This window comes from Buteo buteo, chromosome 31 (assembly GCF_964188355.1).
Source record: "Buteo buteo chromosome 31, bButBut1.hap1.1, whole genome shotgun sequence".
In the NCBI taxonomy this organism is placed as follows: Eukaryota; Metazoa; Chordata; class Aves; order Accipitriformes; family Accipitridae; genus Buteo; species Buteo buteo.
In genome coordinates, this window is record NC_134201.1 from 517,704 (window position 1) to 542,652 (window position 24,949).

General features: G+C 51.4%; 1 protein-coding gene across 1 annotated transcript; it reads left to right on the plus strand.

Annotated features, from left to right (window-relative positions):
• The first annotated feature begins 11,893 nt into the window (after nt 1–11,893).
• On the plus strand, nt 11,894–15,078 carry LOC142026023 (olfactory receptor 14A16-like). Its single transcript, XM_075018774.1, has 2 exons — nt 11,894–12,020; nt 14,123–15,078. The coding sequence occupies exon 2, from the start codon at nt 14,146–14,148 to the stop codon at nt 15,076–15,078; it is 933 nt and encodes a 310-aa protein (XP_074874875.1). The 5' UTR covers nt 11,894–12,020; nt 14,123–14,145.
• The last annotated feature ends 9,871 nt before the right edge of the window (nt 15,079–24,949 follow it).

Below are 24,949 nucleotides of genomic sequence, written 5' to 3' on the forward strand. Positions count from 1 at the left end.
CAAGTCCCACTCGAATTTTTTTCAGTTGACTCTGGTCTTTCTGCACATCTTAATCCACACTGGATTAGTGCTATGAAGATGTACAAGCATAGAGAGATCTGTTAAAATATTGCAAAAAAATGATCAGCTGACATTATTGCCATCCTTCTTTTCAGATTTATGAGGGAACTGCTCAGATTCAAAGGATGATCACAGCTCCTGAAGATGTTGGCAAATAAAAAACTTAAAGAAATGTATCAAGCACGTCTGGCACTGCTGCAGCATTCTCTTGGAAGAGGATTTTAGTGCATTTCTCAATACAGTTAGAAAAGCATGAAAAAAACCCCTTTTCCTTCAAAACCTTTTTATTGTGCACACGATTACGCACTAGTTCTGTCCTCCCCTTCCATTGCTTCTGACTAACAAAAGTTGGTCTTTTCTAAATGTTTCTGAATTCCAAAGTGATTGGTTGTCGTCTTTCCCCGCTCTCTCTCTTTCACTCAGTATCATTGGTTTTTGGCCAGAGAAGAGGTAAAAACCTGCCCTGTAAAATTTGTAGGATCAAAAAAGTGAACAAAATTCTGAATTTTTAACTTTGGGGGGCGGGCCGTGCATTCAGCCTGTAACAAGGAATTGGATTTTTGGTGTTTCTGTCTTGTTTATAATGATACAGATTTGTTCCCACTGTTTTATCATCAGGCTTTGGATGGGTATAAAATCAGTAAATCCCAGCGAAATTTAAAAAAGCTATTCTGCTTCCGCAGGAATACCATGTTGCAGCAGGTGGTCTCTAGGTCACCACTTGCTAAAATAAATACGCTAACAGTGTGGTTTTGTGGCCTTTAGAAACTGCCCTTTTTTAAAAAAATTGAAAGTGAGTACATACTGGCTTCTGGACCTTTCAAAAAACATACATTCTCATCAGTTACAACACAGATTGGTGTTAGTTTTCTCAAACTGCGGCTGGATCACTACTTGCACTTTGTCTATATTTTCCATGCCTTCATGATTCAGTATGAACAAAAACTAGTTTTCATTTCCATAGGGCTTCTGTTCAGCGACTTAACCATTTTATTCACCTGAACCTAGCAAAGACAGAAATTGCCATTTAATGCGTTTATCTCCGTGCCTCACGGGAACCTGTAACATTTATGAGGAAAAGACTTGTTTTCTTGTGCTTTAAGCAAGACTTCTTCTTTACGGATGAACGTTAAGTCCAGCTCTTGAGAAATACAGGTGCGTGGTTTTATCATAGTGGGGGGAAAAAAAGAACTATGATTGTTCAATTTTAATCATGTTTTCATTTTAACTGACACCATGCGAAAGAACCTGTAAGAAACTGCCTTATTTTCAGTTTTAACAATGCTGTTCTAAACGTGGCTATTACCCCAAAAACACAGTAAAAAGGGCAGAAATGAGAATCCCACAACACAACGGGTTTTCACTGTAATATTAGATTATCAAAACGTTACTTCTGACAGTCACCACTGCATTCTGATTAAAAAAACCCCGATGTATAAGCAGAGAGGCGTGGTTGCTTTTATTCCCTTCGCTAGTCACATCATTTAAATTGTATTTCAGGTAAGTTGTCCTGAAGGATATTACGGATGGGCTGTGGTTCTCCCTACAGCCCTTCCAGCTCACCGATACCAAGACCTGCGTCATGTGTCAGGTTGAAGGATTTAGATATTACCCAGTCGTAACGGAGTATCAGCTTTGGAGAGCGTGGTCTTTTTCACTACTACGCGTCTTAAGCAAGTAAATATTCCGTTAGGGTGATTCAAGTGAAAGCGTGTAGCTTTGCCTTAAGAACGACTTACAGCATCGCTGTATTGGGTCTGGCTGAGATGGAGTTAATACTCCCCACAGCAGCCCTCATAGCACTGTGCCCTGCATCACTAGCTAGAAAGGTGTTGATAGCATACCAGTGTTTTGGCTACTGCTGAGCAGTGCTGGCACAGCATCAAGGCTGTCTCCCCAACATTTTTGCCCTCCCCTCAATGGCAGGCTGGGGCAGGACAAGATCTTGGGAGGGGACACAATCAGGACAGCTGACCTAAACTAACCAAACAGATATTCCATACCATATGACGTCAGCTCAGATATAAAAGCTAAGTAAAGGGAGACAGAGGGGGGGGCATTTTGTCTTCCGGAGCAACCACTACGCGTACTGAAGCCCTGCTTCCTGAGAAGCGGCTAGACATCGCCTGCTGATGGGAAGTAGAGAATAACATCATTTGTTTTTTTTCCTTTGCTTTCGCACGCGCGACCTTTGCTATCACTGTATTAAACTGTCCTTATCTTGACCCATGAGACTTTTGTTATATTTTCTTCCCCCCCAGCTGAGGAGGGGGAGTGATAGAGCGGCTTTGGTGGGCACCTGGCATCCAACTAGGGTCAACCCACCACAAAAATAAAGAACAATAAGGAAGGATTTTTCTAGTGCTCCGATTTTTCCTGCTTACACAAGAAGTGATATCAGCAGTCTCTGATTGATGTTGTTCCTGAGACTTTCTTCATGAAGGATGAACATATTCAGAAGTCAAGAACGGTTGGGGAAGTTTTAGTGTACCCCCTGAGGTGAATTAAAGACATGTTTTTGTTTGAGTATATTAAAAACATAACTTAATGAACACTACTTTGGGCAGAGTCCTAGTACTGTAAGCAGTTCTACAAGGCGGCTGCAAAGATGCGTCCCAAGGTGATTCCTCATACACACTTGCACCAGCACCAATACTGTGAGGGTCAGCACAGGACAGCTGTCACGGTTTAACCCCAGCCAGCAACTAAGCACCACGCAGCCACTCACTGACTCCCCCTCCACCCAGTGGGATCAGGGAGAGAATTGGGAAAAAAGGTAAAACCCACGGGTTGAGATAAGAACAGTTTAGTAAAACAGAAAGGAAGAAACTAATAATGATAATAATAGCACTAATAAAATGACAATAATTGTAATAATAAAAGGATTGGAATATACAAATGATGCACAATGCAAATGCTCACCACCCTGCTGATCGACGCCCAGTTAGTCCCCCAGCGGCGATCCCCCACCCCCATTACCTGCAGTTTATATTCTAGATGGGACGTCACAGGGTATGGAATACCCTTTTGACCACATTAGGTCAGCTGCCCTGGCTGTGTGTGCTTCCAAATTCTTGTGCCCCTCCAGCTTTCTCACTGGCTGGGCATGAGAAGCTGAAAAATCCTTGACTTGAGACTAAATATTCCTTAGCAACAACTGAAAACATCAGTGTGTTATCAACATTTTTTTTCATACCAAACTCAAAAACATAGCAGTGTACCAGCTACTAGGAAGACACTTAACTCTATCCCAGCTGAAACCAGGACACCACCTCAGCCTGGCTTTGCGTCCCTCCCCCAGCCCAGCTCTGCTGCCCAAAGTGTCCCCTGAGCCTCCCATTTCAAGATGGCTACAAGACAGTGCTGTGGCTGCTCCTTATCTCATCACCAAGGGAAACCACTCCCTGACAGGGAGTCCTCCTCTCTCTGGCATTCCTGCTTCCAGCCAGTTTAAACCCTTCTGCAGTTGGGACTTCTTGCCCTCCATGCCAGATAAATCCTTGGTCACAAATTACCACTGCTGAGCAGTCACTACCTGAATTTTCACTTTAGGTTTCCCAGAAATGGCACACCTTGCTGCAGTGTCTAGGATCTGGCAGGACAGCGCTCAGGGTTTCTTTAGTGTGGAGGAGGACATGCTCCAGAGCAGGGCTTGCCTGCTGCACCCTCAGAGGGACAGGGCATGAGGCTGCCCTCTCCTGGGGATGGCTGCAGGGCTGTGAAGGTGGGTGTGCAGGCAGGGGTGTCCAGGGCTGTCCTTCTGAGCAGGGTCCCTGCACCGTGGAGGGCTGTGTGCTGGGGCAGGGACTCTGCCGCCTGCCAGGGTCAGCACTCAGCCTGCCCAGGGATCTCTCCATGGCACCGTGGGGAGAAGCTGTGGGTGGACGGAGCAACCTGTCGGCAGAGCAAGGCAGGGTCTTTCTGCTGTTGAGAGGGTGCTGCATAGGTCAGGGTTGCTCACAGCTCCAGATCACCCCAGGGCATGCCCAGGGGGAATTTTCCAGAAGCACATCAAGGCAGGGGCTACTTGGGAGGAAAGGTGCTTTCCAGGGTCTGTGCTCTCAGCTTCCTGCTGTGGTTGTGGGGGAAAATAGGAGATGTCAGTGTGTATGTCAGTGGGGGAAACCACTAGCAAATATCAAACCAAAGCAGGCAGCAAGTACAAAAAGAGGCCTGAGATCCAGTTGTTTTAGAGACCATAAGCCTGGAGTGGATATTGGAGAGCCCTGAGAGTCTGTGAGTTGGCTGCTGGATGGATACTGTGGCCCAAACCACCTCCTGGAGAAAGTGACGATTTTGGGGAGGTCAGGTACGGATAAAGCCATCGGTCTGGACCTGGAAGGGAAGTTTCCCTTTATGTGAGAGAGCAGCAGGCGTGCATGGGGCACTGCTGCATAGGGACAGTTGGACAGTCGGCATGAGAGGCCAGAACAACATAAGCAACATTGTGGTGGGTGGCTGAGTGCTGCAGACCTCCTGATCAGGAAGGAAAAGCAGGTGAGGCCTTCTTCAGACAACTGGAAGAAGCCTCCTGCTTGCAGGCCCTGGTCCTCATGGCAGACTGAAACTGCCCTGAAATTTGCTGAAGGGGCAACACAGCGAGGTGAAAGCCATCCAGGAGGTGTTTGGAGTTCATTGACAGCATCGTCGTGGCAAGGGTGCCTGAGGAGCCAGTGAAAGGGAGTGTCCTGCAGGACGACATCCTTGGAAACAAGGAAGAGCTGGTCAGGGGTGTAATAGTCAGGGGTGAGAAAGTAGAGTTGAGGTTCCTGAGAGGCAAAGAGCAGGACTTCAGGAGAGCAGGCTTTGGTCTGCCAAGGGACATCCTTGACAGTATCCCATAGGATATGGTCCTGCAGAGAAGAGGGGAGAGCTCTTTGATGGTCAAGGCTGTCCTCTTCAAGCACCAGAACAGTACACCCAGACAGGCAGGAAGTCATGCTATCTTGCAGGAGGCTGGTATGGATGAGAAAGGACCTCCTGGCAAAAATCAATATTCCGAGGCTGGATATTAGGAAAAATGTCTTCACCGAAAGGGTCATCAAGCATTGGAACAGGCTGCCCGGGGAAGTGGTTGACTTACCATCCTTGGAGTTATTTAAAACACGTCTAGATGTGGCACTTAGGGCTATGGTTTAGTGGTAGACTTGGCAGGGTTAGGTTTATGGTTAGACTCAATGATCTTAAAGGTCTTTCACAACCTTGCTCCAGTGCAGTTTGTGCAAAAGAGGTGCCTGCAGGCCAGCCCCTGCCCTGAGCTTCTGCTGGGATCCATGCGGATGCAGGTTGGCTGTCAGCTGCTCACACACAAACACCTGGTAGCATTTGAGGTGCCAGGGGTGGTCAAAAACTTGTGTTTTGCAGACAAAAACATGTCTTCAGGCTCTGGTGGAGCATACCTGGGATACCCACAACTGCCTGAGTATCAGCTGTGGGGTTGTGGAGAGGGGTCCCTTGGTGACCTCAGATTACACCCACAGTTTAGGGCACCTGAATGTCAGTTAGACTCACATTTCCATTGCAGTTGCTGGTCTTTCAGCTGACCAAATGGAAGCGTGCACCAGAAGGATGGTCAGACCCCTGTCTAGGCACTCCCTGCTGCACTCAGTATTGCTCAGCTCACTGCAAAACTCAGACATGAGCACACCCCTGCATTGCAGGCAGTGATATAATGTCAAGGCTCTCTTTTAAATGGCTTAAGAATGGCCACTAGTGCCGTGCTTGGGGCACCTAGTGCAATGGCATGTGGTTAGCAAATATGGCACAGCATGTCCAGGAAAGCCATGTTCCACTGGAGACGGAGGTGGGAAAACACACCATGACCTTCCAAGAGGGCTGGTGCCATTTTGCCAGCACCTGAATGCCAGCAGTATGGCAAGGTCCATCTTGTCTACAGCAAGGGTCACTGCATGATTGGGAGGCATATTGGTGGTGGTCGGGAGGCCAGGTCTACCCTGTCCGCACGCTTATGAAGGCCAGGTCTACCCCACCATCGCCGGTAGGGAGGCCTGGTCTACCCGGCCTGCGTGGTTAGGGAGGCCAGGTCTACTGCACCCGTTCGGGGAGGGAGGCCAGGTCCACCCCACCCACACTGTTAGGGAGGCATAATTATCCTGGCCCGCGCTGGTAGAGAGGCCAGGTCTACCCCACAGCACTGGCAGGGAGGCCTGGTCTACCCTGCCCTTGCCGGTATGAAGGCCTGGTCTACCCGCCCGCTCAGGTAGGGAGACCATGTCTAAATCACTGGCACTGGTAGGGAGGCCAGGTCTACCCCGCTCGTGCCATTTGGGAGGCCAAATCTACCCTGCCCACTCGGGTAGTGAGACTATGTATACCCCGCCCACGTGGTTAGGGGGGCATGATCTACCTTGCCTGCGTAGGTTCGGAGGCCAGATTTACTCCACCAGCGCCAGTCGGGAGGCCAGGTCTACCTTGCCCGCATGGTTGGGGAGGCCAGGTCTACCCCACCGGTGCAGCAGGGAGGCCAGGTCTACCCCACTGGTGCAGCAGGAAGGCCAGGTCTACCCTACCAGCATTGGTAGGGAGGCCAGGTCTACCCTGCCTGCACATTTAGGAAGGACTGGTCTACCCGGATCTCGCTGCTAGGAATGCCAGGTCTACCCCACTGGTGCTGGTCGGGAGGCCAGATCTACCCCGCCCGTGAGGTTAGGGAGGTCACATCTACCCCACTCATGCGTTTAGGGAGGCCAGATCTACCACACCGGCGCCAGTAGAGAGGCCAGGTGTATCCCACCCGCATGGATAGGGAGGCCTGATCTACCACACCAGCACTGGTAGGGAGGCCAGTTCTACCCTGCCTGCGTGGTTATGGACTACCCGGCCCACTCCGCTCGGTAGGCCACGTCTATACCGCCCTTGCTGGTAGGGAGGCCAGCTCTACCCCACCCACGCAGTTAGGGAGGCCAGGCCTAACCCGCCCGCGTGGTTAGGGAGGACAGGTCTACCCCGCCCACGCAGATAGGGAGGCCAGGTCTACCCCACTCACGCCAGTTGGGAGGCCAGGTCTACGCTGCTAAGTGTGGTTAGGGAGGCCAGGCCTACCACTGGTACCGGTGGGGAGGCCAGGCGTGCCCCGCCCATGCGGTTAGGGAGACCTGGTCTACCCCACTGCTCAGGTATGGAGGCTAGGTCTACCCCGCCCGCTCGGTTAGGGAGGCCAGGTCTATCCCGCCGGTGCCAGCAGGGAGGCCAGGTCTAGCCTACCTGTGCAGTTAGGAAGGCCTGGTCTACTCTACCAGCATCGTTCGGGAGGCCTGGTCTACCCCATCAGTGCAGTAGGGAGGCCAGGTCTACCCCACCAGCGTTGGTAGGGAGGCCTGGTCTACCTGACCGGTGCCGGTCGGGAGGCTAGGTTTACGCCTTCCACATGGTTAGGGAGGCCTGGACTACCCCACCCGCGCATTTACTGAGCCCTGGTCTACCCAGCCCGCGCAGGTAGGGAGGCCAGGTCTACACCACCGGCGCCAGCAGGGAGGCCAGGTCAACCCTGCCTGCACGGTTAGGGAGGAATGTCTACCCCACCAGCGCCGGTTTTGAGGCGAGGTCTACGCTGCTCTCACGGATAAGGAGGCTAGGTCTAATCCACCCGCGCAGTTAGGGAAGCCACGTTTTCCCACTCCCTTGCCAATAGGGAGGTCAGGTATACCCTGCCCACTTGGGTAGGCAGCCCAGGTATACCCCGCCGGTGCCAGCAGGGAGTCAAGGTCTACCTCACACGTGCGTTTAGAAAGGCCAGGTGTACCCCACCGGTGCCCTTCAGGAGGCCAGGTCTACCCCGCCCGCACGTTTATGGAGTCCTACTCTACCTCGTCCTCTCAGCTAGGCAGGCCACGTCTACCCTGCCCTTGCCGGTCGTAAGGCCAGGTCTACACCACTCACATGCTTAGTGAGGCCACGTCTACCCAACTGGCGCTGGTCTGGAGGTCAGGTCTACCCTTTCTGCTAGGCTAGGGAGGCCAGGTCTACCCTGCCAGCACCGGCAGGGAGGCTAGGTCTACCCCACCGGTGCCAGTAGGGAGGCCAAATCTAGACCGCCAGCTCATTAGGAAGGCCAGGTCTACCCCACCCACACAGTTAGGGAGGCCATGTCTACCCCACTGGCACCGGTCTTGAGGCCAGGTCTACCCTGCCCTTGCTGGTATGTATCCCGGTCTACCCCGCCCACTAAGCTAGGGCAGCCAGGTCTACCCTGCCGGCACCGGCAGGAAGGCTCGGTGTAGCCGGCCAGTGCAGGTAGGGAGGCTAGGTCTACCCCACCGGTGCAGCAGGGAGGCCAGGTCTACCTCACCAGTGCTGGTCGGGAGGCCAGGTCTATGCTGCTCGCACGGTTAGGAAGGCCTGGTCTACCTTGCCCGCATGGGGTCGGAGGCCTGGTCTACCCCACCCGTGTGGATAGGGAGACCAGGTCTACCACACTGGTGCCAGTCGGGATGCCAGGTCTACCCTGCCCGCACAGTTAGGGAGGCCAGGTCTACCTTTCTCGTGTGGACATGGAGGACAAATCTACCCCTCCCACTCGGGTAGAAAGACCAGGTGTACCCCAGTGGCACAGTCAGGAGGCCAGGTCTATCCTGCCCAGTTGGGTAGGGAGACCAGGTCTACCGCTCCCGCGCAGATAGGAAGGCCAGGACTACACCAACATTGCCATCAGGAAGTCCAGTTCTACCCCGCTCTTGCCAGTAGGGAGGCCAGTTCTACCACGCCCGCGCAGTTAGGGAGGCCTGGTCTAGCCCACTCGTGCGGTTAAGGATGTGGCAGTACATCCCGCCCCTCCATCCTGCCAGCAGGAAACAAAACTCCAGGAAGGGAGAAGGGGAAGGAAACCCTGGAGACTGCAGGTTGAAATTTGAACTGGCTAATCGAGATGTGCCAGGTACACTGAGGTGACCCTCCTAGCCAATAGAATTAAATGACCACAGGTCAGATTCAACAGTGGTATAAACAGAGTCCTGCCAGAGGACATGTTGGCAGTCCTCCTCGGAGCACCAGGTCAGCAGTTGGGGACTCCCTCTCGGGTCAGGGCACCGCCTGAGGTAACTCCTCAAGGGAGAGAGCCCTCAGCTTTTAGGTGCGCATTTTGAGCCATCACTTTAAATCTTGGCGATACTTAAGTCAGCCATGTAGTATTAATTCTCTTTACATCATTGAGCATGTGGACTTCTAACTAAATTTTGCTGAAGAATAAATCTGAGTTTTAACACCTGCTGGATTCCATAACACCCACCCAGGCCAACTCCCCCCAGTTTATATACTAGACATGATGTCACATGGTATGGAATAACCCTTTGGCCAGTTTGGGTCAGCTGCCCTGGCTGTGTCCCCTCACAACTTCTTGCACCACTCCAGCCTTCTTGCTGGCTGGGCATAAAAAGATGAAAAATCCTTGACTTTAGACTAAACATTACTTAGCAATAGCTGAAAACATCAGTGGCTTATCAATATTCTTCTCATAGTGAACCCCAAACATAACACTGTACCAGCTGCTAGGAAGAAGAAATCTATCCCAGCCAAACCAGGACACCACCACACGGAGGAGAGCAGACACTGCACTGGAGGGCAGGGCTGCCTTCCCAAAGGACATAGGCATTCTGGAGGGATGGGCCAAAAGAGAACTGCGTGCTATCCAGTAAGGACAAATCCAAAGTCCTGCCCCTAAAGCAGACCAAGCCCCTGCAATGAGGGAGGCAAGGGGCTGCACGGCTGCATAGCAGCTCTGTGGGAAAGGCTCTGGTGGTCCTTGGGTGCCATGAGGCAAAAGATGAACCAGCAGCAAAGATGACCAACAGAATCAAGGGCTGCATGAGCAGCAGCACAGCCAATGGAATTGATTATCCCTCTCTCCTCAGAACATTTTACATCATATCCAGAAAAATTCCCGAGGCTTTGAGCCCCCTGTAGGTCCAAAGAGACACTGGCAAACTGGATCCAGGTCAGATGAGGGCCACCAAGGTGACCAGGGCTGAAGCACTTGTCGTGTGAGAAGAAGTTAAAAGAGCTGGGCTTGTTCAGCTGGGAGAAAGGAAGGTCATGGGGGAAACTGCAAGCATCATGGCACTGGTCCTAGTAAGGCTGAGTCAGGCTTATGTCCGTGGTACAAGACACAAGGACAAGAGGCAATGGGCTGGAAAAAGAGATGGTCAGGCCACATACAGGGAGAAACTTTTCCAACACGAGGATAGTGAAGCGCTGGAAGCTGTTTCCCAGAGAATATGCAAAGGCTTGATCCTGGAAAGTGATGAAGAGATGTTTACATAAAGACCTGAATAACCTGGTCTGACCCTGCTTTGTGCAGGAGGTTGGTCAAGACACCTGCCAAGGTCCCTTCCAGTGTGAATGAATGATGCTGTCGGTCAACTGCTGGTTGTTCTGCTCCAGGGTCCTGCCTCACAGCTCAATGGCCTGGGAGACCTGGCTGGTATTAACCGAGGCTGTGACGTAGAGCAACTCAGATCTATCTACACCTACTTTTACACAGTTCAGCAGTGGTCCTACCTTATCTCTTTTTCTTCTTCTTTAACACTTCCTGAAGTACCAAAAGTTCATCTTGGTGCCCTTGAATTCCTTTCTGAGTTTCTACTGAGTTTTGATGTGGACCATTGCTGTGCTTGGAGAATGCTGTCCTTGAAGACACGATGTATCCAGGAACACTATGAAAATTCTTGGTCTTTCATTGATTGGATCATCAAGGGAGTGAGTAAAAACCCCTGTGTGACTTTGCTTTATGTTCATGCAATGCCAGCAGCTGCTCTTGGGTGGGGAAGGGACAGACCTTGCATCCCTGATGGCATCTTATGACGATGGCTCTGACTGATGGCATCAGTCAAGGGCACACAGGCACCAAATCGCACTCTCTGCGATGCCGTCTGGAGTGTCTGTGATGTACCAGCCTGAATGGGAATTGCTTTCCTGTAGGTCCTGTGAGGTCCATGCGAGCCTTGGCATCTGGTGCAGCTCTGTGGCCCTGGATCTGGACATTAAATAGAGTACCTGTCCTGAATTGTGTTAGGCCATGTGGGGACAAACATGGGACACATGCCATTAGAGCCAGTGGAGGTATAGTAAATTCAGCTGATGGAAAAGAGAGAGACCCAGCTCTCGCTATGGTACATGACTGCAATCGTTCCTATGAATGAATACCTGTATAAACTACCATGAAGATAAGGAGTAGGAGAAGGTTCTTTTGGCCTTCATTTGGTCATAGAGTGTCATGTCACTTGGCCAAAGGATTTTCCCACTAGGCTCATACATGATTCCCGAGATGTTGCCCTGTCTCTATGAACTTCTCCATTACAGTTTGCTGTTACCTACATGTATCTTGGACCACCTCTGGCAACTCAGATGTCAACAGGTATTTGCATCTGAACACCTGACTCCTGCCTTCCATCTCCATTAATTCAGAAGGGAGCTGAGAGAAGGAGCTCTCATGCAGGTGCCTATTTTGTGCCCACCTGAAAAGAGTCAAGAGGAATCCCACCTCCTGTGGCTTTGTGGAGTGCATGGGAGAGAACTGAGTCTCCTTCAAATGCCATGAATAGAAACGCAGATGAAACACCACCATTGACCCAAGGATCCCTTCCCTCAGTAGGTGTAAAGAAGATCCCTGCCTTACACTCTCTGAGTATCCTGTCTAAAAAACAACACGAAAAAAGTGGTACATTACAAGTAACTCTGAGAGAATGATTATATTTCTGGAAAGAAAAAAACAGGTGGCATGTAGATGTAACTTTGTCTCTGAGTGGAAAATTTTATTTCATTAAAGAAGTGGCTCTCTCTAGCTGAGGGAAGGATCATCAGTGATTGCTCCAGCCTGTTTCCCAGCAGGTTCCCCTGGAGCCCCAGAGACACCTGGAGGGAGCCCAGAGGGGGCAGAGAAAGGGCTGCCTTGGGCTGGTCCTCTGCTGCTGAGCTGGGCTGGGCTCCTGGGCTGGAGGGAGCTCATGGCAAGCAGGCAGCACTGCCAAGAGACAGCTCTGCCCAGGAGCAGCTCCTCTGCAAAGCGCAGCAGGGCTGAGGGCACTGCCTGCAGGCACCGAGCAGAGAGGAGTGATGCAGAGAGAGTTTAAAGGCAGTCTGGGGTGGAAGGAGAGAGGAGAGCTGACCTGGAGAAAAATCTTGACAGCCCTTGACAGGGTAAGTCTCTGGCAGCAGGGCAATGCAGCTGTGGTTGCTGGAATGACCTCCTAAAGCTGGCACATCCCACAGCCTATGGGATCTGTCAGAGGGACTCTCACAGTTTCTGCAGTGCAGAGAAAAAGGCCGTGCTTTGGAGCACAGCTTCCCTGCTGCACCCTCAGAGGGACAGGGCATGTCAGCTGCCTTCACCTGGGGATGGCTGCAGAGTGTGAAAGTGGGTGTGCAGCCAGGGGTGCCCAGGGCTGTCCTTCTGAGCAGGGTCCCTGCACCGTGGGGGCTGTGTGCTGGGGCAGGGACTCTGCTGCTGGTCGGGGTAAGTACTCAGCCTGCCTGGGAACTCCAACAGCAGAGTGGGGAGAAGCTGTGGGTGGAAGAAGCATCTCGCAGCAGGGCAGGGTCCTTCTGCTGGCAAGAGGGTGCTGTGTGGGTCAGGGCTGCTGACAGCTCCAGATCACCCCCAGGACGTTTCTGAGGGCACTTTTCAAGGGGAAGGTCAAAGCAGGGATAGCTATAAAGTTAAGGAGCTTTCCAGAGTCTGTGTTTTCTGCTTCCTAGTCTTGGGGAATTTGGGAGGAGAAATGCAGAAGGATGTGTCTTGCTTGAACCAGTCCCTGAGACTCCTGAGCTGTGAATTGGAGTGATCAGTAAGTGTGATAGGAGCCTCCTGAAGTAGAGCACAGGGACTGAGAACAACTGCCTGGCTGTGCTGGTGTCTGGCAGGTGGCATGCACAGCTGGGTAGGGGTCACTCTTTCCTGAGACTGCAGATGCGTCTCCCCTTGCCTCTCTGATCCCAACCATCACTGTGTTTTTCCTTGTTTCCGCACTTGTCAGTGTTATTGTTATTGTTAACTTGTTCTTGCTGTCAGGCTCTCTCGGGATGGGAGTTTCAGCTGCAGAGTCACACAGTGATCCTGTGGGTCCTCTCATGCAGGTGTGTCCATGGGAACAAGGTTACATGTGTCCAAGTTTTCCTCCATGCTGTGGGGCTGTGGGCATTGCAGCCTGTGTCATCCCCTGGAAAATGAGTTGACTCTCCCTTCTTGAGATACCATTGTCAGGACATTTGGCTACCTCCTTTGGGTGTCCTTCCAAGCTGTGAGCTGCCCTCCAGGATGCAGATTTGTCCCATTTGGTGTTTCTGAATGCCCCATGGAGAAGCACAGAGATGCCATGACTGAGGAAATGCAGTTGGGTTTGTGATATGAGCCATGTGTGTTCTTGGCAAGAGGTGGGTTTTGGGGACCTTGAGAAAGGGGGAGACACTTGGTGTTGGACAGTGGATCTCTCTGCTCTCAGTAGTGGCTGGAGCCTTTTCAGGTTAATATGGGGGTGTGATTACACTCCATCTCAGAAAGGTGCAAGCTCAGGGTAGTTGTTACAACACAGAGTGACAGACCAGCTCCCCTCTCTCTGCACTAAGCCACAGGCAATCCTCTTGCCTCACAGGACATACTTTATTTTCTCTGAGTGAAGCAGAAAGGACACGGGTTTCTGAAATCCAAGATAATCAACAGGTGAGATGGGGGAGAGCTCTAAAAACCCTTCTGTCACTCAAACACTGTTTTGATTGTGATTTCTTATCCCTGGGAGGGCAGATGCTGACAAGAACTTTTACCTTAGGAGCGGTTTCATCTGACCAATTCAAACACCAGGACTAACTCACTGACTGACACCATTCCAAGAACCACACTCCTGCAGAGCAGGGCTAACCCCTTGGCAGCCAGTGGGTAGAGGTCCTGCTTCTCATGGCACACTCAGCCAGCAACAACCAGAGTTCGATCCACAGAGTTGAACAGAGATCTTGCTGAAATGGAAAAAATGCAGTGAACATGTTTTACGAGAAATAGCTTTGATTTTGATCAGAGAATACTGTCCTAACTTGTCACTGCCCTTGCCTCCTTGTTCAGTGCTCCACACCCAGAGGCAGCAGATGTCCAACAGCAGCTCCATCACCGAGTTCCTCCTCCTGGCGTTTGCCAACGTTAGGGAGCTGCAGCTCTTGCACTTCTGGCTCTTCCTGGGCATCTACCTGGCTGCCCTCCTGGGAAACGGCCTCGTCGTCACCACCATAGCCTGTGACCACCACCTCCACACACCCATGTACTTCTTCCTCCTCAACCTCTCCCTTCTCGACTTGGGCTCCATCTCCACCACTGTCCCTAAAGCCATGGCCAACTCCCTCTGGGACAACAGGGCCATCTCCTACCCAGGATGTGCTGCCCAGGTCTTTCTGTTAGTCTTTTTGATCTCAGCAGAGTGTTTTCTTCTCACTGTCATGGCCTATGACCGCTACGTTGCCATCTGCAAACCCCTGCACTATGGGAACCTCCTGGGCAGCAGAGCTTGTGTCCGCATGGCAGCAGCTGCCTGGGGCTGTGGGTTCCTCTATGCTGTGCTGCACACGGCCAGTACATTTTCACTACCCCTCTGCCAAGGCAATGCTGTGGACCAGTTCTTCTGTGAAATCCCCCAGATCCTCAAGCTCTCCTGCTCAAATGCCTACCTCAGGGAAGTTGGGGTACTTGTGGTTAGTGTCAGTTTAGTCTTTGGGTGTTTTGTTTTCATTGTGCTGTCCTATGTGCAGATCTTCAGGGCCGTGCTGAGGATCCCCTCCGAGCAGGGACGGCACAAAGCCTTTTCCACGTGCCTCCCTCACCTGGCTGTGGTCTCCTTGTTTGTAAGCACTGGCATGATTGCCTACCTGAAGCCCCCCTCCATCTCCTCCCCATCCCTGGACCTGCTGGTGGCAGTTCTGTACTCGGTGGTGCCTCCAGTCGTGAACCCCCTCATCTACAGCATGAGAAACCATGAGATCAAGGATGCCCTGAGAAAACCAATGACTGGATGCTTTCAAAAGCAATAAATTTCCTGTTTTCTTCTGCATAGCACTCATGTATCATTACAGGCCCAGCCTGTCTTCTCGTGTTTTTTAGGGAGATTTTGGGTTTTAAGTGAGATATTTGATTGCTCTTTTTGCTTTGTTTTACTTATCTGAATGCTGTCCACAAAGCAGTGTCTTTATTCCTCCAGTTTCTAATTCACAGTCTATCCAGGCTTTCTGTGTCATGTGTTTAAACAAAATAAAGACCCCTGCAGTGACTTGTTTTACCAAGTTTCTTCCTCCAAGACCTTCTCTGCAGCTGCAGGGAGCAGTGCCTGTGTGCAGAGGGGAAGAAGAAGAGTCCTGGCACAGCAGTAGTGCCAGAGAGCACCAGCGCTTGGTCTTTCCCGAGCTGCTCTCTTCCCACTTCCATGCTTTCCTTCTGAACCCTTGGGTTGGTGGAAGGCCTGAGTGCTCTTCAAGCTTGGTTAGAGTCCTGCTGTGTGTCAGGCCTGTGACTGCAGGCAAGGACAGGCAATGGGCACTTGTGTGACAGAGCTGGCCTCCATAGCAGCATTTCCATCATACAAGGGGATCGCCTCAGGCCTTGTGCCACACCTGCCTCCCACCCCTGGGGCTCAGCCCTCTCCACCCCCGAGGAGCTGCTGTGCCCTTCAGAGGGTCTGGGGCTGTGGGGTGAGTGCCCAGAGCTCTGTCGCACCCTGTGGTGGGCACTGCTGTGGGGCCATGCCAGACTGGGCTGCACTGGGGAGAGGGCAGGAGAGGTGGAGGGAGATCAGGGGAGGTGGGGTAAGTTTAGGGGGAGCTGGTCTGTGCTGGAAAGTGCCCAGGAGAGAAAAATATCAGTGTATAGCTTTTAGAGTGTGACCACGCAGGGCAAGGACTCACACTGGGGTTTTGTCGTTCAGAGCTAGGGCTTGTGGCAAGCATGGAAGACATGCAGGTGTCGGGGAGAGGGGGAGTCTGGTCTGTGCCCTTGGTGGTGTGGACAGACTTCAAAGGTGACTCAGGGACTTTGTCACCCTCAGCATCTCTCATTGGCCATTTCCAGCACTTGCTGGTCACCCCAGGTTTACGGGGGAGTTTTGATGTGAGGCCACCTCCATCTTCCTGCTGGGCCAAGGGCTGGTTTGGGGAACAGACAGCCCTGCCCAGTCCCTCTCCTTCCCCAGACCCTGGCAGACCCTGGAGCAGAGCTGTCTAAAAAGCCTCACATGGGACAAGGCTTCAGCAGGACGTGGGTCAGGTGCTGGGGAAGCTGCAAAAGTAGGAGGGTCATGGTAGAACTGTGATCTGAAGGCTGCCATAGGGATCACAATGGGGGGAAGGTCCTCAACCCTGACTCTCCACTTTCCCATGCTGTGCCTGCACAGTGGGTCTGTGGGACCGTGTATGGGCATTGAGGATGGGACAGCACAAGGACAGGCGCCATGAAGCACCTGCCAGGAGGCAGGGTCATATTACTCCCTTGCTCCAAACTCTTTTAAGCATCCCAACCCAAAGAGGAGCATGGGGGACGGTGAAGAGGGGGTTAACAATCACTACAGAACAACTCTGCTCCTCCTTCCTTCTGACACTTTTTCCCTCTTCCAGCTTGGGTCTCCTCCATGGGATCCCACAATATTTGTTGTCAAGGCTATGTGGTGTTCATTTCTTTCTGTCTTAGCTTTCTCCTTTATACTCACAGAATCACAGACATGTTGAGTTTGGAAGGGACCTCTGGAGACCATCCGGTTCAACCCCCTCAGCTGAGGAAGGCTCAGCTAGAGTATGTTGCTCAGCACCTTCTCTAGGTCGGTATGGAGTACCTCCATGGATGAGGACTCCACAACCTCTCTGGCAGCCTGTTCCAGTGTTTAACCACTCACAGAGCGGAACGGTGTTTTCTTGGGTTCATATAGAATTTTATACACATTAATAATATGCCTCCAAGACTTTTCTTCTCCAGACTGAACAGTCCCATATCTCTCAGACTTTGTCCTCTGAAGGATTCTCCAGTCCTTAAACCAGCTTTGTGGCCCTTTGCTGGACTTGCTTGAGTAGGTCAACAAATATGATGCACTGGGCAGCGCAGCACTTGACACAGCACTCCAGCTGTGGCCTCAGCAGTGCTGAGTAGAGGGGAAGGATCACCTCCCTCCCTCTGCCAGCAAGGCTTCTCCTAATGCAGCCCAGGAGGCTGTTGGCCTTTGCCATGAGGGTGCATTGCTCGCTCATGCTCAGCTGCTTGCCCTCTGGGACCTCAAGGTCCTTCCCTGTGGAGCTGCTATCTAGCTGGTCGACCCCCAGCATGACATCCACAGTGGGGTTGGGTCACAGGCTGTCCTCCCCCAGGGACTTGTCCTTCTTGAAGATGAGCTTCACCTCTGACACAGGTCCCACAGTGCTGCAGAGTCACCTGGGACAGCAAACCCCTCTCCTGCCAGGGCTGCACAGCCCAGGCCTCTTTCTCTCTGGCCTTGGGGACTGCAGCTTTTGCTCTTGGTGGGAACCTCTTTCATCATGATGTTGCCACCTGCCATCTACTCCAGCATGCCTCTGCTCAGAAGCCAAGTCTTTCCAGACAAGGGCTCCCATCGCTTGGTAGAAGCTTTCCTTGTTACAAGCCTGCCCTTGGCCCTGGACCCACATCTGAGGTGCTGCAGTCCTCATGGGCATCAAAGCCCACCACCTGTGGAGCGGACAGCGGGAGTGCTGCGGACCATGGCAGAGCTGTGACATGAGTGGAATAAGCTGAGGTGAGGAAGGACAGCTCCCACAGGTTATTTGGTGAATGGAGGCACAACATGCTTAGGAGAGACCGACACAGAAGGTGAGAAGTGGGGGATGCCTTGCGTGATGTCAGGGCAGCTCAGATATATGTGGACATACTCTATGGGACAGGCAGCTGATGAGGTGGGAGCTTCTGCGTGGGTCAGCTTCTGAATAGGCCATCCAGTCTGATGCTCACCTGGACCTGGAACTCCCAGAAGAGGAAGAGCTGGTCAGGGATGTGAAGACTGGTGTCAGCCTTGGCCATAGTGACCATGAAATTGGGGTCTCCCAGATCCCCAGGGATGGGAAGAAGGAGAGTAGCAGAGAGCAGACCCTGCCCATCAGGGAATGAGAATTTGGCCTATTGAGGGCACTGGCAGGTGGGGTCTAGGATGGCAGTGTCAGGGCCCTGAGCAGCATCACCTGCGGCCTCCACACACACCTCTGTCCATGGGCCCAGGAGACCATTGAAGCCTAGGCCTGAGTTTCAGCCCCAGCTTGATCTATGCTGTAGGGCTACTGGTCTCCAGACACAGCCAGAGACACAGACCTGCCTGTCCATGGACCTTGTTGATTCGGACTTGCAGGCTCACTTCCCAGCTTGATCCTTTATGGGATGCACAATGGAAGGACCCTGTGGCCCTCCAAGTGTCAGAGCCCAGCTGAGTCATGGAGGCCTAGGGCCTTTCTGCTTCCTTTCTTCCTGTCATCCCTTGGTCAGGTTTTGGGAGGAGAGGAAGGAAAAGCAGGGGTGGTTTCCAGGTGCCAATGATTGAACTGGGGGAGCAGAGTCATCACATGTGAAAAGATCTAAAGGCTATGCCAGTTCAAAACTGGTATCTTCTGCTGCTATCTCAGAGGCCTTAAATCTTCAGCAGGAACCTGGCAGCTCTGAGATCCCTGCATCTCCCTCTCTTGTAGCAATTAATCTGATAGTACCCCAGTCACAGGCTTTCTTTCAATTCTCTTTGCAGCCTAAAGCACCCCATTGGTCTGCAGATATGCCAGGAGACTTGCATAAGGAACCCACTCCTGTGGACAAGAAGGTGGATGTTCCCAGGAATCTCAGGAGGCATGGCATACCCCTAGCTGTGCTCAGGGAGCTGGTCAAATGCCTCGTCTCCATTTCTGTAATGGTGGCCTAGATGCCTGGTTCATGTGTCAGCTCTCTCTGTGGATGCTGACATTTACTGAGCAACCTGGTCTGACCTCAGAGCTGGCCCTGCTTGCAGCTGGGCATTGGACTACAGACCACCTGAGCTCCCTTCCACCCTGAATTATCCAATAAGCGTATGATGTAGAGACCCTCGCCTCCAATTTGATCTCTTCTTGTACAGCGTGTGGCAAGGCACAAGCTCCTGGAAGGGCTGGTGGGCAAGAGACTGTTGGGGAGTCTGTAGTCCAGCCTCCAGGCTGGCTGTGACTTTGAGGAGCAAGGAAGATCTCCAAAGGTGGACATCATAACAACACTCCTCCTAGTCTATTTTATTTTTCCCTAAGGCTCAGCCTAAAGCTCCCAAGACGCAATTTGTGGCTGTTGCCTCTGTCATATCATTGGCCACTGCAGAAGAGAGCTTGGCTCCACCACCTTTCCAGGTAGCTGTAGGCTCTTATGAGGTGGCCCCAGGCCTCCTTCAGCAGCCTAGAGAGGCTGAGTTCCCTCAGACTCTCCTCACAGCTCGTGCCTTAAGTCCCTCACTCCACCTTGGCAGACCTCCTCTGGACCTTCTGCAGTTCCTCCACTCTCCTTTTGAAAATGGAGGCCCACTGGCTCATATGGCATCATCCTGCTGCCCAGGCCCTTCTCCTCAGAGCACTCCTTAGCCGGCCACGTCTCTACCCATGCTGCTGCATGGAGTTGTTGTGCAGCTTTTGGGTTGGGACAAAAACAGATAATAGTTGTATGAGAAAAGATTAAAACAAATATAAAGCCAACCCAACAGGCAATGCAAAGGCAATCACTTGCCACCTCCCACAAGCAGAGTGACACCCAGCCAGTCTCCCTTCAACAGACACCTTGAACGACAGGAAACTCCACCTTCTTCGTCCTCTGCCCGAGATTTTATTGCTGAGCTTGACGTCATATGGTATGGAATATCCCTTTGGTCAGATGGGGTCAGCTTGCCTGGCTGTGTCCCATTCTGTCCCAGCTTCTCTCCCACCCCCAGCCTACTCGCTAGGAGGGAGCAGAGTCAGAAACAGAGAAGGCCTTGACACTGTGCAAACACTATTCAGCAACAGCTAAAATGCTGGTGTGTTATCAACACTGTTTCAGGCACCAATGCAAAACATAACACCATAGGGGCTGCTACAAAGGAAGTGAACCCCACCCCAGCCAGACCCAGGACACTTGAACCAGGGTCCCAAAACTGGACACAGTAGTGTACAGGTGGTTTGACAAGTGATGGGCAGGGGACACAATAATTTCCCTCACTCTTTTGGAGAGGCTCTTCTTGCTACACTCCAGGACACTGCTGGCCACCTCTGCTACCAGGTAGCCCTGAATCATGTGGATCACTGCTGGATCGTGTTTTGCCTTCTGTCCCCCAGCACCACCAGGGCTGTTTCCTCAGAGATGCTCTCTGGCCAGGCAGTCCCCTTCCCCTGCCACTGCAGGCTGTTTGTCTATCCCAGGCGCAGGATCTGGCCTTTGTCTTTCTTGTATCTCACAAAGTCCCTGACAGGACAGTCCTTCTGCCTGTTAGGTTCCCCTGAATGGCATCCCAAGGCACAGGAATGCTCCTCCCAATATAGTGCCATCAACAAACGTGGTGAGAATTGTGTCCTCTGGGTCATGCTTACAGGTGTTAAACTGCACAGCGTCCAGGAGACTCCCCTGTGCAGCCCCACAGTGCCCCAATATATCCCCTGGCCTCCAGGTAGGGTATGGCCTCTTCACCACTGTCATCTCAGCATCATCATCCAACTGGTGTTTTGCCCATCTCTTTGTCTATCCATCCAGACCATAAAGTCCTAACTTGAGTAGAAGAATATTGAGGGAGACCTTGCCAAAAGTCTTGCTGAAGTGGAGGTAAACAACACCCACTGTGCTCCCCTCATGCACAAATGCACTTCGTCATGATGGCAATCATGTTGGCAAGGCCTGTTTTACCCTTGGGAAGTCCATGCCAATGTTGTCCTTTCTTAGGTGCCCAGAAATGTCACCCATGAAGAGTCACTCAATGGCACGTTCCTCATCAAAGTGACCTTGTACAGCCTGCGGTTCCCTGGGTTGCACTTTTGGCCTCTTTAGAAGATGGGCACAACGTTGGGTTGTGTTCAGTCTGAAGAGACCCCTACCAATTCCATGACACTTTAAAGAGGATGTTCCAAAGAAGTAACCATCTTCCCCTGTAACTTCGTTGCCACTATTCTGCCTGTCCTACGGTGTATTTAGTTGCTCTAGTCCTTCACGTAGTTACACGTGTCCTGACACAATGACCATTTCTGAAAGTCATCTTTTCAGATGCAGACTGCCTGGGCAAAGGCCCTTTCCTTGATGCTCCACTGCTCTCCTTCCCTTACTCTTTGATCATCAAGATACCTCTCCCCTATGCAGCTGCTTTGAGCTTCAGGGAGCTAAGAGCTTGCCTGTCTTCCAGTAGCCTAATTGCCTCTTTAGCCAATTCCTTAATTGTGTTTATCTCTAACTTTTTAGTATCTGTCACAAACATTTCTCATAAGACTATCCCTTGTAGGAAGGCAGCCTCATTAGGGGCAGCTTGTACTTCGCATGTGGTTGACAAGTGTGACTTATTGTTTATGAAACTTCATCATGGTTTTCTTTGCTTTGCTTGCAAATACGAAAAATTCTTCTGGGCCTGTGTGCAGCCAGTTCTCTAAGGAGAGCAGGGGGGAGATGATGCAATGGAGCTGTAACCTCCAGCTGTAGAGATCAGTGGAGAAGCCTGAGGCAAGGGACAGAGATGTAAGCCCCCAGGTGGCCAATGTCAGAAGTGCTGAGGTTTGAGCGGTGAGGAGCAAGGGTGTCCATACAGTGTCAGACCTCAAGGGACTGCTTTTCCCAGCTGTCCAGACCTCCAGAGGAGACACTCTGGATCATTATCACTTGGAGAATGCTTCTATCACCTCTTCTCCAAACGGAAAAGTAAGACAAACTACCCTTTAAAAGAAAAAAATCATGGGTATAGGTGCACTTTGAAATCTTCCTCCTTAACTACACTAGGAAGTTTTTCTAATTAGCTATACAAGTCTTGCAGACTTTGAGATAATTGCAGGAAGACACAAGGCTCGTTAGGGCTTTCTGTATTTTAATGAGCCCCATGGTGTGTTTGAGGCTCAGCCCATGAACCTCAGCTACTGAGAGCAGACTGAAAGAAACTTCTCAAGAAGTCAAAGTCACAAGCAAAGTACCTTGAAGCAGTAATGGGCCCCACTGAGGGCCATTCCTGGCAAAGCCTCCCCAGGGACTTGTTAGAGCAGAAAATTGGAGGCTGTGATTGCAGGTAGGCAAAAGCACTGTGCAGGTGGCTGTAATGCTGAGAAAACCCTTGCTTTGTTTTATGCAGCAGAAAGGCCAAGCCCTGATCCCCAGGCCCTGGGAAGGCAGATCCTGTCCCTCATGCATGGCTCAGGCCTCTTCCTGGGTCAGCAGGATGTGAGGGTGAGCAATGCCAAGTGTAGGGAAACTGTGCAACACCTCCCAGCCTCCCCAAGCAGGGGTGAGGAAGGAACTACGTCCAGAGCCTCAAAACCAGTTTTGCCTGGTAGGCCTTGGTGGCAGAGGCAGCTGACAAAGCCAGGACAACAAATACCTTGGACCTGTTCTGCCTTTCAGCCTTGCCAGAGCACTTGGCCATCTCTACTGCAGGCTGTCATAACCTGTCCCATGCCTTATCTCTTTCCCTTCAGGCTGTTGACATCCACCTTGCTTTCCCACCTAGCTCTCACCCCAGCATTTCTATTCCTTCACTGATGTCTCTCCAGCCTGGCTGGGTTTTGACGGGAGAGGGCTATTTAGACCTGGCCTAACTAACCGAGCGGGCAGGGTCGACCAGGAGTTCCTACTGCAAAGGACGAGGTAGACCTGGTCTCCCTAATGGCACCATTGGAGTAGACCAGGCCTCCCTAACTGCGCAGGCTGGGTAGACCTGGCCTCCCTACTCGCGCAGGCAGAGTTAGACCAGGTCTCTTAGCTGGTGCCGGTGGGGTAGACCTGGCCTCCCTAAACGCACGGAAGGGGTAGACCTGGCCTCCCTACACATGTGGGTTGGGTAGATCTAACCTCCCTAACCGCTTAGGTGGGGTAGACCAGGCCTCCTGACCGGCGCCGGTGGGGTAGACATGGTCTCCCTACCTGAGCAGGCGGAGTAGACCTGGCCTCCCTGATGCGTGGAATAAACTTTACAACTCGGAGAGTTATAAAGCAGGCATGGTTATTTCAGCACCGGGTACACGGGGGACTGCACCACCTGTCGTGCACACCGTCAAGCTCTTTAGTGAAGTTTAAATACCTGTGTGATATAAATATTAATTATATTTCCCGGAAACCTTATACATATTCATTACATTTCAGAGAAAACATTAACATATGCAAATGCCCTTTGCGCAGTCGCATTTGTAGCCTTGGGTGGTTGTCGGGTGTTCTTTGGGGGTCTTATCATCCTCTTCCTTGCTTAACCGTTCTTTACTGTTGTGGAGGATCTACAGGGGTCATCACACACAGGCCGATGTGATCAAGTGAAGTCCATTTACTACAACGTTTGATACAGTTATATACCTTATGCGCTTGTGCACGCGCCTTATACAATACTCTAATTGGTACAATACCCCGTTTCACGTGACACTATCTTATTCTGTATTGGCTGTGCAAGCTTCTTCATGAGGTGTCCAGCAGTCACTTATCTCATTCTTCAGCATCCAGGTGTTGTTTGCCAGGCTCTTCTTATCTTCTTTTTTCCCAGCGTACAAGGACACAGCGTCCTTGTCTGCTCCAGCGTTTTGTAAACTTACGCTTCGTTCCCACATAATGGCTGGATTGCTCACATGCCTTTCTCCAGCCGAGAAATCCTCAACAATTCCCCCTTTTTGGTTTTGAGCAATCCAAGCTTACTTAATAATTTGGGATGCCATTTTTCCTTAACAAGCTGAACAAGGTAAAATTATTGCAATAGCTAAAATCACAATAACTACAATAATGCCCATAATTCTTTGAGCCAACCCATTACCCCTAATGACCCAGACCATGAGGACTATGAGGAAGATGAACCATCCATACATTCTTGTGCCATCTTGCTCCGCGAACTCAGCCCAGCAATCGGTAGGTGCCAGCTTTCCGTGGGCATCCCCACAGAGGCAACGATGGCCTCACCGCACAGCAGCCCGATGCTCTTCGGAAAATCCCGGTTTCTATACATTTGCAGAGGAACAGGTTTCAGCACACGTGGCCAGCGGGTGCCAAAAGTCCGCCTCGCTTGCAATCTATGACGCATGCACTCGCTGGCCAGGTGCGCTGCACGAGTCATAGTCATCTTGTCTATTGGTTCATAGGCTTTACGATGCAGTAGCAATGCACAGAGAATCTTGACCTATTATGTTATCCAAGGTGACCTATACATTAGTTTTCGGTTGAGGTGGTATTCATGTTGCCACATCATCTATGATGCTCCAGATGATGATGGTCATGCAAATCGAACAGGAGTCCGTCGTGGGTCTGTATCTGTGGAAACACAATCAACCTTGTTCCCAGGTTATTAATGGAAATAGACCTTACCCCTAATGTTGGCTCTAACTTTTGCGTTTACCCCACACTGTCTTCCCGTAATCACACTATGTTTAATCAAATTATGCTTAACACACCTCTTTACCTAAAGCAAGTTCTACATACAATAAGGCACACTGTTCTAAAAACCTCTCTGAAGGACTCAACGTCCGCTAGTCCTCTAAAGTGTAATACTCTATTAGTCAGAATCTGTTGGATCAGTGGCTCCAGCACCCGCCGGTGCCGCGCCAGTTGCCGCTGGGACGATTCCGGGTCCTTATACATTACCGTGATTCCTGTACTTTGTTGTGTCCTTTCTGCCTGTGAAAGAGCATGATGCACTACCATTCGTGGGTCTTTGTGATCACCTGTCAATCTAAGATAATCTAGCACAAAAAAGGCTTTGGCCAATCGTTC